General features: G+C 45.1%; 1 protein-coding gene across 11 annotated transcripts in view; it reads left to right on the top strand.

The window, feature by feature from the left end:
- TCF7L2 (transcription factor 7 like 2) overlaps positions 1–13503 on the top strand; it is a 181693-nt gene that overhangs the window by 142792 nt on the left and 25398 nt on the right. For all 11 annotated transcript variants that reach the window (XM_086616712.1, XM_086616714.1, XM_086616715.1 and 8 more), the window contains one exon: positions 12097–12229. In XM_086616712.1, coding sequence (XP_086472838.1) covers positions 12097–12229 — 133 coding nt within the window. The remainder of the gene's footprint in view (positions 1–12096; positions 12230–13503) is intronic.

The following is a 13503-nucleotide window of genomic DNA, read 5'->3' as shown; positions in this document are numbered from 1 at the left end:
TGCGCGCAGTGAACTGCAGCCCCGCTTGGGCGCTCCCTCCCCTCTGCGATTGCGGTCTCACGGTAAGGAGGGCTCGGGGCGGGGGGGGCGCGGGCAGGGCGGCCGCTGCCTCCCCCCGGCTGCCCTCCCGCCGCCCTCGGCCTCCCCGCTCCGGGCTGCTTTTCCCCGACGGCTCCGGGGAAGCGGCCGCGGCGGGGGGAAAACGCGCATCCCGCAGAAGCTTGTTGCTGGGGATGGGGGGGGGGGAGGGGTGGAGGGGGACTACGAAGGGGGATGGAAGTAGGGAGGTCCCGGAGAGCTCCGGGCTCCTTTCCATGTGCGGCGCATCTTTAGGGGGAGAACCGTCGAGCCTTAAATTTCGAGTCGCCCTGTCCCGTTTGCTGCACTTCTGGAAGTTATTGCCGGGAACTGGTGGGGAACTGTCCGTCAGCGGCCCCGGCGCCGGCGGCGGCCGCGGGAAATCGCACGTGTGACAAAGGCGGCCGCTGGAGTGTGGTGGCTGCTGTGAATAGAGGGAGGGAAGGCAATTAGTTGCCGTGTTGTTGGGGCTTTTTACTTGTCAAACTGGAGCCTCGTTGCTTTTGTTATTGCCGTGTAAAGGGAAATCGCGGGGTTTTGTTTTGGTATTAAGGGCCTTAAAGATTGCTGGCTGACACTCTGCACGCGAAGGCCAGAGCGGTTCGGGGAGAGGGGGGACGGTGCTCGGGCGGGCAGAAAACCCACAGATTTCCCCCGTTTGCTTCATCTGCCCCGAAATTTTTTCTCTTTTTCTTTTTTTTTTCCCCCCCGGGCTCCTGGGTGCCAGTTTGCGTTTTGTTTTGGCTTGGGTTTTTTTTTGTTTTGTTTAGCCCGCAGCCTTTGCAGATTAAACTGGCACTTAAAAAGCAAACCTGGCACCACTCAAGGTCTCTCTGTTTGACACAGTTTTAATTTTTTCCTATATTTGTTTGGTCCTGTTTGGGGGGGGGCGAGGTGAACTTGCTTTTGTGAGTCACCCAGGTGCGCACGGGGAAGACAAGTGTTTGCAACTGGTCTCCTTTGGTGCGTCGTCTGTAGCAGCGTCCGTCCCACATGGCGATGACTCTCCCTGCGTGCAGCATCCGTCAGTGTTAACAAACTCGCTTAGAAAGTGAGGAGGGGAACAACTTGGCCATGGTTTCCCAATTATCCCCCCTTAAACCACCCTTAGTGGCTTTTGCTCCTGTTGCAGAGTAACTACTTTGTAACTTTAGGGAAAGGGATAAATAAGAGATGAGAGGCTGACTCTCTTGGCGAACTCAGATGCTGCGCGTTGCCCTCGGTAGGCGGCTCAGGTTTAGGAAGCGGGTGTCTCGCCGCTCTCTAGGCAAGAGCGAGGTGCAGGAGAGAAGGTTTCGCCCTTGCTCGATTCAGCGATGCTCTCTGGGTACCCCTGTTTGTCGTCACTCAGGAGCAGCTTGGGAAAACACAATAGCCAGGGCACCGGAACGTTCGCGATCTCGAAGCTCCTCTTGCATCGCTTCTACAGTGGGGTCAGCGGTTTACAGAAATAATAAATACTAAAGGAGAAGGAGGGGGGTGGCGGAGAGACCAGAGCTGGTGGTAAAGGTCTGCCAAATGTCACCTCAGTGTTACAATGACAAGAAAATATACTTTCCTTCCAGCTCTCCCCCTAAGAAATTTGTTTTGAGGGATTTGACAATCTTGCAGATGAAGTGACTGCTCGCTACACTTAACTGATCACGCTCCCCCACGGCCGGCCGGTGTTTCCTTGCCGCGCTCAGTAATACCTGTGCAACCTGGGTTGTAGTAGCATTGTCAGTGATTTCCAAGGTAACTGCTTTTTTGCTCTTCTGAGCAGACATACCTGCGTGGGGGGGTGAGGGGGGGGAGAAGTCTTTTCCCCACTCCCTGGAAGGATGATGGTAAAGTGCTATATCGGAAAAGAGAGGAGGCTTCTCTAAATTTTGATAACCGCAGCCGACAATTTAGAAATAAGACACTTCTCACAGCCAACATGACAGTGGGTTTTGAGCATTCAGAAAACACCAGGCCAAAAAACTGGAGACATCTTGATCTTTTAAGACAGCTTTTCCAGTACTTTAAGTGAAGCTGGGGGGGGGGGGGGGGGGGGGGGGGGGGGAGCGGGGAAAGAAAAAGAGAGAGAGAAAAGCTGCAAGGAAAATAATACAAAGCCAGCACAATTGGCATCTAGACAGTAAAGAATAAAGTTTTTGAGGTTAAGAGAAGGAAAGACAAAGCTGTTATGTACCCGAGGGATGCAATTTTAGTGGGAATGGAAGATTTGAGTGGTAAAGGAGGAGCGCTTGCCTCTGGGTTTTCTCTCTTCCAGCAGTTCGGCTGCTGGCATCTCAATTTGAATTGCTGGGTGAGTAGCACTTTCTGTGTGCGCTTTCCGTCTTGACCATTGAACTTCTGCTGTGACTTCTCTCCCTCTCCCCCTCTCTCCCTCTCCTTTTCTTTCCTCCTGTGTGGATTTAAAAAAAAAAAAAGAAAAAGGGTAGGGGGGGCGAAGAAATCAAGCAAGCATCTCCAGCTGTGACCTTTGTTAGTGACGGCGTTTTTATTTATTTATTTTATGGTAATCGTAAGTTTTAGTCGGGGGAAGCGCGACTTTTCGATGGCACTTTAATTCCACAGCAGTGGCCAGGCGCGAGCGGCGGAGCGCCGTTTTGTCGCGACACAATGGTGCAGCGGGGCAGAGTTGTTGCACTCCTCCTCTTTGCCCTTCCCTCCGCCTGATATTGGGGTTTGGTTTATGGAAAAAGGAGGGGGGGGAAAGGAAATTTTTTTTTTTTTTGCTCGTGCATCCAGGGTGGGATCGAGGTGTGTTTGGGGGGCGTGTGGGTGTTTCGGAGCCTGGTGTACAGCAGGTTTCAGGGGCTGATTTCCGGATGCTGAACAATGGTTACCAGCGAGGGAGAAGTGTGTGAGCATGTATTAGCCGTGCGTTACATCCGCAGTCATACATTCACACAGTGACCATGACATCACTAGCTTTGCTTTGCTTTTTCTCCTTTGGGGCGGAGGGGGCCACTTCAAAGCTTTCTTCAGTTCAGTACGATATTTCCTTAACTCTGAAACCATGAAGGTAAAAATGTTTGGGGTTTGGGTTTGTTGTTTTGTTTTTTTTTTTTAAGGAGAGAAAAGTTGGTTTGTAGCAGGGCGCATATGTTACAGTTAAGGGGTTTTGGAAATGGAATGGTTTAACTCTTGTCATACACAAAACGAGATTTTGTTCTTCTTATTTTGGAAATTATTAAAAATAGTACGTAGTAGTTTTTAATTGAGTGCTTTTGATCCTGTGTTCGGTTGACACTCGGTTAAATTCTCTGAATTCTTCAGAAAGCTCAGCTGTAATGTGAAAGATGAAAATTTTAGGGACAATACATAAAAATTATTTCACCCAGTGATAAAGGACTATGAAAAATAATAGTGAATATTGGTAAATATGAGATAACATGTGTTTTGACACAGTAGTTCTATGTTCGTTATCAGGAGTCCATGAGACTTTTTTCTCCTATTAATATATATTACAGAAAGTAAACCTACCCCTCCGTCCGTTTTGTACGTTGCCCATAATTACACACAGCAAATAGAAACGTATTTAAGGATTTTAGAAAGCATCACATTTTCACTGGAGGTTTTGTGGGTATCTTGAGTTTTCTGTTGTTTTCTTTTCTAACTCTGCCAGGCTTGCTTAGAGTCACTTGATCCAGAAGGAGCATTTCTGTCACATCGGTACTCTGATATCTTCACCTGAGAAGCTTAGTTGATTTAGTTCCCTTTTCTTGTATAAAACAAGGGATAAAGTTCTTTACAATTCATCTAAAATTAATTAATCTAAAAGGATGGTTATTTAGATGTTTGTTCTTTCACTGCATGTTGTTGCATATGCAGGTTTTACATGACTGGTGATGAGCTCTCGTAAGCATTTTACCTTTAGAGAAATTCTTTTTATTGGGACTTAGGGTGAAAGGCCTGACAATGCTGTATAAATGTGCCGTTTCTTTTCTTCCAAAATATCTGCAACATGTTTCAGTTCTGATGTGTGTTTAACATCACATTTTTAGGGAAACTTTGTTGAATTTATTCTAGAAATAATTGATCTGGACTTCCTTAATTTCATCGCTCAATTGTGTTGTGGCAGTGTGTGTTATTTTTAGCATGTGAAAAAACGAAAATGTTTTTTTAGAGCTTTGTTATTTGTTAAGCTATTTAATATAAGTTTGCTAGATATATTGTGTATTGATATTGAGCACAGTCCGCTGTGATTTGTGAATATTGCATTTTAAAAAGCAGTGCTGAAAACTTGGCATCGTATATTAAGGCATGTGTGTGCATGTTGGTTTTTTTAACAATGCTATTATTACTGAAATTGCCCAATACAAGTGAGTATAGGCATGCACGCTAATTTTTTTTTAATTTCTTGCAGTTTTTAGCAGCCCTCACATTCAAGTTTTTACTGTAGTCAGAAGTCACTGATATCCTCACAAAATCAGTGGAGCTGTTTCTCCTACAGTGTCTGTCTGACTAGTGCTGAAATACATGATTTGTATGCAAGATTTAAAGCCGTTTGTAATGTGGCATTTTGGAGAATGCTGGGCAGTAAGTAAAATTGCATTAGTAGGTATTCACACAAAGTACAGAACAGATAAGGTCTATCAGGGCAATTATAAGCCCCCTTTTGCTTATATTTGCTTCTCCCTTCTTCCAATCTTTTCTGAATTTTTCTGCTTGCATCATTGCTCTGTATCTCTCCCCTCTCCACCCCCTTTATGTTCAGGACCATTTCCTGAAGGACCTGCTCAGGTTTCACCACTGTCTTTGCTTGGTGGTTGTGTCCAGCACACCTTGTACTGGTACTGCTTCAGGCAACAGTGGTTTTCGGTTTTAGTCTAATGTATGCCAAGTCTTTCTGCTTTTGTCTTGTTAGACACCAAGGCTTGCCTGCTGTAAAGAGAGAGTATCTGTCTAGTAATTAACTACAGTATACAAAGAAAGCCCCGAGTATTTGTCAGGTTGGGAAGAAACCGTGCCTCTCCTTTTTTAGTGGAAGAAATAGATTTGGACACCTCCGTGCCTGAAACTTGAAGAGTCTGAGCACTACCCTGTCCTTCTTGTACGGGCAAATTCACCTGTTGATCAAATTATCTGTAATTTTGAGATACAGCGTAAGGCTTGGCTGGATACATGCAGGCCACAGGTTCTGGACTATAGCCTGGGGTGACTCCCATGTCCAAATTTTTGTGCCAGGAGCAGGCAGAGCAGGTGCAGGGGAGTGCTTTCTCTTTATCAATAGAGCATTAAGAGAATGAGTGAGGTAAAATCTAACCGGCATCGATGTAATTCCAAGTGATGCTAGAGGATCTCAAAATACACAGCTATGTCTAAGCAGGTGCTTGTCTGGATCTGACCTGACATTAGAGTAACACCACATAGTCCAGGAATGCAACACTTAACTTGTATTTAAAACCCTAAGTTTCTCTGTTTTTTTTTTTTCTTTTTACTTAAAAAAAACCCAAAACCGCCCCAAATACCATAGCAATAAGATTGCAGTCCCCAACAGCTTTGAAAGCAAAGTGTGAGCACACTTAATAATGTTTTACTACTAGTGTTTTTAATTCTCCTGCATAAGAACTAACAGGCAGTAATTAGAAAGCTAAAGCCCAGTTCTTTCCCTTTTAGCTAGAGGATTTGGCATATGCTAATTGTCACCAGATCATTTCGCATAATTACCTTTTGGCGAAATTAAGTGGAAATTTCCTGAACATCTTAAAGCCTCCTTCCCCAACCCCTCCCCTCGGTGCCTCCGCTCCCTTACAGGAAGGATGCCGAAAATGTCAAGCACGGTGGCTTAGTGCTCCAGTGTGCAGAGGGCACTTCATCATAGTTAAAGGAAGAAAAAAAAAAAACCCACCACGATTCTTTTCTTGAATGAATTGCTGGACACTTAAAGGCAGGAAGCTGATTTTGTTGTTTTGTCTGAGAGATTGCTAATAGAGCATGTTTTTGGGGTGCTTTTTTTTTTTTGTTTTTTTTTTTGAAAGCCAGCAGTTCTTGCAGGAGCAGGTAGGTAGGTGCTTGCTGGCCTGGGAAGCGGTCGGGGAGGGAGGAGGAAGAAGTAGAAGGATGTAAAAGTGTTGTGTTGTGTCCTGTCCTGTGTCCGTGTCGTGTGTGTGTCCCCCCTTTCTTTTTTATATTAAGGGGAGGGCAGTGGGAGGGTTGAGGTTTTTTTGTCAAGCTCTGTCTAGGGGGGGGGTATTGTCCCAGCACACGGTTGTCAGTGCTCCTGTCATCATTTGTGTGAAAGAAGAAAATGAGGCTTTTTTTAGCAGGGCAAGTTGTGATTATCAATGGAGGCCTTGTCTCCCTCTACAATGGGCAGTTAGCTTAGGGCAGGACCTTCGGCAGAAATCAGCTACCTTAAACTGTGAAAGGGCTCAGGCCACTGTATCAGCCATAATGGGGCGAGGGGAAGTAGTTTTCAGGAGAAAATGCTTAGTCAGGTGTAAAAGCATCCTTAGAAAAAAATAAACTGTGACTCTACTAGCCAAACGTAGCCAGGTAAAATTAAATTTTCGATTTTTTTCAGGAAATGCTTCATCATCGGCATTGGATTTTTATGCTTCGAGAGGGGATGGGGACTGAGTTACATATAGCTGGTGGGTTTGATTGGTTTTAGCTTTTCAGTTAACCTGAATGGTTTGCAGTTTCCTTGCTGAAGTTTTGGGTACCACCCAGAGCAGCTGCTGACATGGGTCATCCCCGGGGCTGGAGTGGTCCTTACTGGTGGGTGCTCTGCTTTGGGCATTGGTGACCCTGGCTGGAAACGGAAGAACATTCCCATATCTGTAGCAGTATTTTGGGATTGGCCTTTTCTTGCAACTTAGTTTTCTGATTTTGGAGGATGTGTGTGTGTCATTCCTAGGCAGAACCAAGGACAGATCAGCCTTTAGAAAAAAAGAAATTCTCCCCTTAAGAGCATCTTTGGAGCTGCAGAGCAGCTCAGGAACATCTGTTAGCATTTCACTGGCCATAGTCAGCATAACTGCAATAGCACCATCTGGAAAATACAGGGAGACAAGTTATAAACCTATTTTTCAGTGTGAACTGGTATTGAATGGTACCCTTTGCTGAGCCCAGGGAGTGACTCCAGGAGGGCCTGCTAATTCAAGACCACTGTTGACCTTCTGCATCCACCCTGGAGGAGGGGAAAAGGCTGACAAACTCTCTTCTGTGCTGCTTTTGTTTTATTGTATTAGGCCCATAAAGGCACTTTCAGGGCTCATCCTTCTTCAGCAGAAAGGGAAAGCGATGGGGAAACGAGGAAGAGGACGACATGGCAAAAAAGACAGGCGGAGCTCTAGCTCCATTTGTTTTCAGTGTCTGTTGATTAATAGGTTTTAAGGTGAATGGTGAGCTCTTATTCTTTCTCCGTTACTCGTAGTGGAGGAAGAGGAGGGGGCTCTGGGGGTCCGGGGCGCAAGTGCCTGATCAGTCCCTCCCATGCCACGTTCCCGGTTGCAGGTGGTTGAGGGGTGCCCGGTGGGCAGCAGCCCATCCCTGCCTCGCAAGCAGGACTCACATACACTTAAAAGGTCGCTGGGGTTGGGGAAGGGGATCCCTTCCTGGCTGTGGCCGTGGTTGCTGTGCCGCAGCCATGAGAATTTCAGGCTGTGCTGGGGCAGGAGCATCCTCCCTGCCCTGCTCTTGGCTGCTTGGCCGGGGATGCAGCAGAGCGGAGTCTCCCGCTGGCTGTTCGTCTGAGGCCGAAGGCTTTGGTCGCTTCCATGCTGTAATGGCTCGTTTCCAGCCTGGGTGGCTTTTTTTCCAGACCTGCTTTTGCTAAACCCACATTATTCCAGTGAGGACAAATCCTCTGGCCTCTCTGGCATGTTTTTCTCTGACTTTGAGTTGATACCATGTTTTTATTACCAAAGCCAAACAAGCTATGAATTTGCAAACAGAAATTGCAGTAACAAACTCTTCCTATTTAAAGGTTGGTTTCCCTTTGTGTGTGCTCAACAATACAATGTTTCATCTCGTGCAAGTCTGATGCTGCTTTCAGAGACTTAGGAACTATTGATTTATACAGCATGTATTAACTTCTTCAATAAATGGGGAGTATTCTTCAGTGGGGTGTATTAAATTGGGCTGTATACGCATAGAAGCATCTTTCATCCTGTTAATGAAATGCCCTTACCATGCAACAAAGACTAACACACAGCAATTTATACACGCAATCCCCTGCAGTTTAAATCTGAAGTTCAGATGGCTTTTTGTTCCCTGAAGGCACCAATCAGAACTTAGGCTAAATGGATCTCAGTATCCCATCTCAAACATATGTCAGTCCAAAATTTGTTGTGGGTTCTTTGTTTTCATTCCAGAGGTCCGTTTTTTGTTTAAAATCACCTGTGTTTAAGCACTCCCAAAAGCACTTCAAATTCATATAGAGAGATTTAGTAGTTGAGTCCCTATGGAGACAATTTCCTGTGGTTTGCTTCAGGCGGGGGTTATCAAGAAAAGCAAACTTCTGTTGTTTTTTTGCAATTCTTTACCGTGCCCTCTAACCCAGCATGTGAGACCCCAGCTTTCAGCATGGAGAGGAGTGATTTATCAGCAGATGACTTGGTACTTTGTAGATGCTGGGATTTCTCTTTAGAAATCTCCACTTGTTCCCGTCCTGTTGCCGCATGCCCTGATGCTAATCTGTGCGTACCAGTGCAGCTCCCCATTCCGTGTCTGACATAGCCATAAATGGAGTTCTTCAAGTTGCTGGAGAAATTCCTGCATCTCACAGTGGCTTCTAGCTTAAAACTGCTCTTGATAAAGTACTGGCAAATGTATATTGGAGGAAGGGCCTTTTGCAGGGGGGTGGTTGAGGTCACCTAATAGGTATCTTCTATTGATGGCTTCTGTGGTTTACCTTTCATTGCCAGTGGATGGGGTTAGGACCACACGTGTTACTCAGGCAGAGCTCCCATTGACTTCAAAGGAGGATGCATGTGCGGGATTAATCCTGCTCTTTCCCAGCTAGTCCTTTCTTTTTCTCTTTTCCAAGGAAGCTTAGTTAACTTCAGGAATACTGCTTTTAAAGAGCAGCTTATTTAGCATGTTATGCGTGATCAGCTTGGCTTGTGAATGGCGCATGCTGTTCTGGGCAGAGTTACGGTCCCTTTTCCCAGTGGGTGTTAAGCAGTGTAGACCAGCATACCAACCCGGGGTAGACATACAGATGCAGACTGATTTGCAGGGGCAGTGGATCACACTCCTCTGTCCTGGAGAGCATGTTTTTGAGCATGTAGATGACAGTTTCCCCTTTTCCCCCCGGTACATTCTGCCCACGCCCACACCTCTGCTCCAGCGTCATTAGAGTGGCAAAAACGTATCCTACCACTGCATCCAGTACCTTTAATGAATTGTCTGTTTGACTGCAGGGCAGTCACCCAAATAAAAATGACTTACCCAGGGAAAAGTTTGCAAACTAAGGTTCAAATTCTTGGTTGTTGATTTTATTTCTTTTTCCTTTTGCTTTTTATTTTTGTCTGAAAGGTGTTAAGTAAAATACATAATAATTTAACACGCAGGCCATTTTGTGGAGATACTGTGAGGGGTCTTGGTATATCAAAGCAGTGGGTGGTAGTTTCCCACAGTTTACGTGTAACCTGTGGTATATCAGGCTTTGGTGATACAAGCGTGTAAGTCCAGCTTTCCTCTCACGTGTTATTTCTTGTTTGTCGGCTTAAGTCTGACCCTCTAATGTTATTCTGCCACTTACTTATTTTTTTAACTAACCAGTTCCAGTTTCTACAAAAATAAGCTCTCCGTGGAAGACAACGCTCAATGTCTGTTAGGATCTGGGTGAGGGTTTTTTGCCGTGATGTGAGGATAGAGCAGGGAGAGCACAGAGCTACAGCAGCTACCAGCCACACTGGGTCACCTCATAGCAAGAGTTCACACAATTCTTGGCCAACAAAAATCCCTCTTATTGGGAATGATTGTTTTTTGTGAAGCAGATCAAGCGGTCGTTTGGCATATAACGTTCTGTGTTGTTGAGTAGGTGCCTGCTAGTTTGCGTGGTGTGTAATGTGATTTGTTACGTGAAGCCCTTGCCAAACCTTTCGGTTACTTTTGGACTGCTTAGGTTGGTTCACTTGGAAGAGAACAGTCTTGAGTTAGAGCATCTCCTTCGGCTTTTTGAATTGAGGGGCTGAATCCAAACAGCTCCTCTGATGTGAAACTGTTATGGATCTGTGTGGCCAAAAGTTGTCCTTGGTTGTACAGCTGACAGAAGACCTGACCTACAGCCCAGCCAACACAACGTGCTGTAATTCATAGCGTTGGCTGTTGCGACCACGCTCCATGCTGCCTGGTGGCTGCTTGACATGGTCATGTGTGTGTTATTAGAGAAGAATCATTTTGTTTAAGGGCCTCACAAAGAAATAAACACGGTAAAAGTTGTGGGAGGCATAAGCACTGCTCTTTGGCTTGCTTCTCTTGGATGCATGCTTTTTTTTTTTTTTGCATGTTATCAAGGGGGTAGGTCAAATAACTACACACGGCAGGGGCTGGGAGAGCCTCCTGGGGTGGGGGAGGCTGGAAGAGTCGAAGGTGAAGCTCTGCTGTGTCTTGACCAAAGCATGATGGAGGGACTTCTTGTTTGCTTGGGCAAAAACTGACATTTCTTTTCCTCCTAGCTCTCAGTCTGTCTTCCCTCTTCCTTCCCCCCAGTCTAGAAACTCATTCTCAAAGAATAACTGGATTATTTTTGAAATGCTTTTAAGGGAAGCTCGAAGCGTTTGAACCGAGATCAGATAGTAACTCGTCTAAAGCGGCACAGGGCGAGGGCCCATGTTTGGGGGTGCTGGGGAGCGAGCGGTGGGGTTGGAGCCGAACCCAGGCAGGAGGGCGAGCAGGAGAGCGCAGGCAGACCCTGAACGGCAGCGGCGCTATCGGGGCCCGCTGTGGCATCGCTGCTTTATTTTAATGTGATTCCTTTTACTTGATGTTAATGCAAGTTGTTCCTTACTTAAAGTAATAAAAGGAAATGAAGACACATTCTAAAATGAAACCTGACTCTAATCCATTCATCATCTAATACCAGCCTCTTTATCTTTGCTGGTACCTAATCTGGTTAAATGTCCCTGTTGTAGGATTTTAGTGAAAATCCTCTATGGGGAATAGGGTTTTTTGCAATTGGATTACTTGCAGTAAATGGTCCAGCAGTTCGCTTGTTTCAGCTTAATTTTTTCTTTGTGATCTTGTAAGGCTAAGTTACAGTTCAGCCTGCCTTTTCCTTTCATTCATTCACTCTTTTTTTTTATTGTTGTTAAGAAAAAGATTTTTTTTTTTCCCCCTGAGCTAGGAATGTGACAGGGAAAACCTCATGATATCTGCGTGATTATTCCCCCACAAGAGTGTTAATTTCAGTGGCTTTATCTGTGGTTTTGCCATTATTTATATAGCTGAATATTTTAGTAGCCTAATTCATCAGTACCCAGTTTCCATTTATTAGCACTCTCTGATGAATTGATAATTAATCAGCTCTTCTAAAATATATATATATAAAATATGCAGGTGATCGCTTGTCAGCTTAATGCTTGCTGATGAAGGGAATACTCTAGCACTACAAAGGCTTTTTATCTGGAGTATTTGCAATGAGCAGTAAAATGCAGAACTGAAAGTGAGGACAGGAAGGGGAAAGGGAAAGACCTACAGGTCAGTGAGCGTTTGGGTCTCGTGCTAATTAAATGGGGGACTCTGTCAGCCCCTCACTGAGGAGTCTGCCTGCATCTTTGAGGTAAAGCACAAGATTATAAAATAAAAAGGAAGAATTTTAAAGAATTGCTGCTGCTCCATACAGGAGCACGACAGGTCAAAAAGATTAAGGAAACTCAAGGGCAGGAAAAGTGTGTGAGGAGGTTTTAAGCAAGAGGGTGGGAAAACTGCAAGGGTGACATTGAGAAGGGATCTGGAAAAGTTTGAGGACCATGTTGAAATCCCGGGTACTCAGATTTCTGTCTGTCATGCCTCATGCTGCAGTGGGGAGTACTGGGCGCTTCTCTAACACCATCGACCTTTTTCTCTTGACAGTCTAACAAAGTGCCAGTTGTGCAGCACCCACACCATGTACACCCTCTCACACCGCTTATCACGTACAGCAATGAGCACTTCACACCGGGAAACCCTCCTCCACACTTACCAGCTGACGTAGATCCCAAAACAGGTAGGTGGGAAATGTGTTTGGGTTTTTTGAGAGTGGGTGGGTGGATCTTTCTATTTTGCATATTTGGGGGAAAGAGTGTGGGAGGGAGGATTTCCCATGCTGTGGAGCACCAAAGGGGGCATGTGAAATGTCAAACACATGCAAGAACACAGACAAAATAGGTTTTTTATAAGCCAATTAGGCTTCAGAAGGAAACCTACTGGGTGAATTTTCGTAAAGCTTCTACAGGGTGACACCAGACTTGCATGTGTGGGGTCGTTTGCAGGTGTGTTTCTTTGCAAGCATGATACCCCACCTAGTAGTTCGATCTACCAAATGCTTGGTTTGCATGCGCGACCCAGACAGTTAAACATGTACGTTCTGTGATCTGCACTTACAGAATTGCAGCTGGAATTTTAAAGGTGGTGGGTCATGACCGGTTTCAAAATGAATCTCCTTTAATTCCCCAAATCCCATTGTTTCTGTGTCAGGAGTTCAGCCATTTTTCTCCTATAATGTTGAATTTTCATCCACTCTAACTACTTAGCTCCAGCTCTATACTTAAAACTCTTTTCCCTGATGTAAGTCTACCCAACTCTCAGTTCAGCCTGAAGGGCAGTCTTCCTGAATTTAGAGCACCGTGTAAAACCCTGACTAGATTTATTGGTGTTACAGAGTAGAATTTACATGTTATTCTAACTTTTTAAGAGTCCCTGTTTAACCTGGGGGCCCAAAGAAGTCAAACAGTGTCAATCTTCTTTCTTCGGACTGCGTTGAGTTCCTAGTGACAGTGGTTTTGTTTTTGGTAATCCAAATCCCAGCTGGTTAATTGGAAAGTACATCAGAAACTGAATTCCTGTCAAAGGAATCGCTCTGTGTCGGCCCTAACGTATGCAGATAATTTATCTAAAGTCCAGCCCGTGTGTTATTAGCTGTTTTTCACTCCCTGTGCTTCAACTGGGGCCCCTTTTTAATTGTGCCTAATGCTAACTTCACATGGCTTAAAAGGAATCCATCTCGCCATGCCCAGTTATTGCAAGTGAATGGCATAGTCAACCTCTCATTTAAATAATGGTAGTACAGGGAATAGCTTTTAAATGGTTATCGTAAAACATATGATTAACGTCTGTAGACTGTTTACTTTTCTTCTGTGAACATTCTTTCAAGTGTGCAAATAGCTTGCCGGATGGTTAAAGCCCAGTTAATCTGTTTGGGTTTTGTAATGGAGAAAAAGCAATGTCTGCATGAAAATGTCACACAAGGAGATTTAATTTAGAGATTAAAAGCTTCCTGAC

The sequence above is a fragment of the Tauraco erythrolophus genome, chromosome 9 (assembly GCF_009769465.1).
Source record: "Tauraco erythrolophus isolate bTauEry1 chromosome 9, bTauEry1.pri, whole genome shotgun sequence".
NCBI lineage: Eukaryota > Metazoa > Chordata > Aves > Musophagiformes > Musophagidae > Tauraco > Tauraco erythrolophus.
The sequence above is the reverse complement of the archived record's forward strand: the minus strand, read 5'-3'. Positions and strand labels throughout refer to the sequence as shown.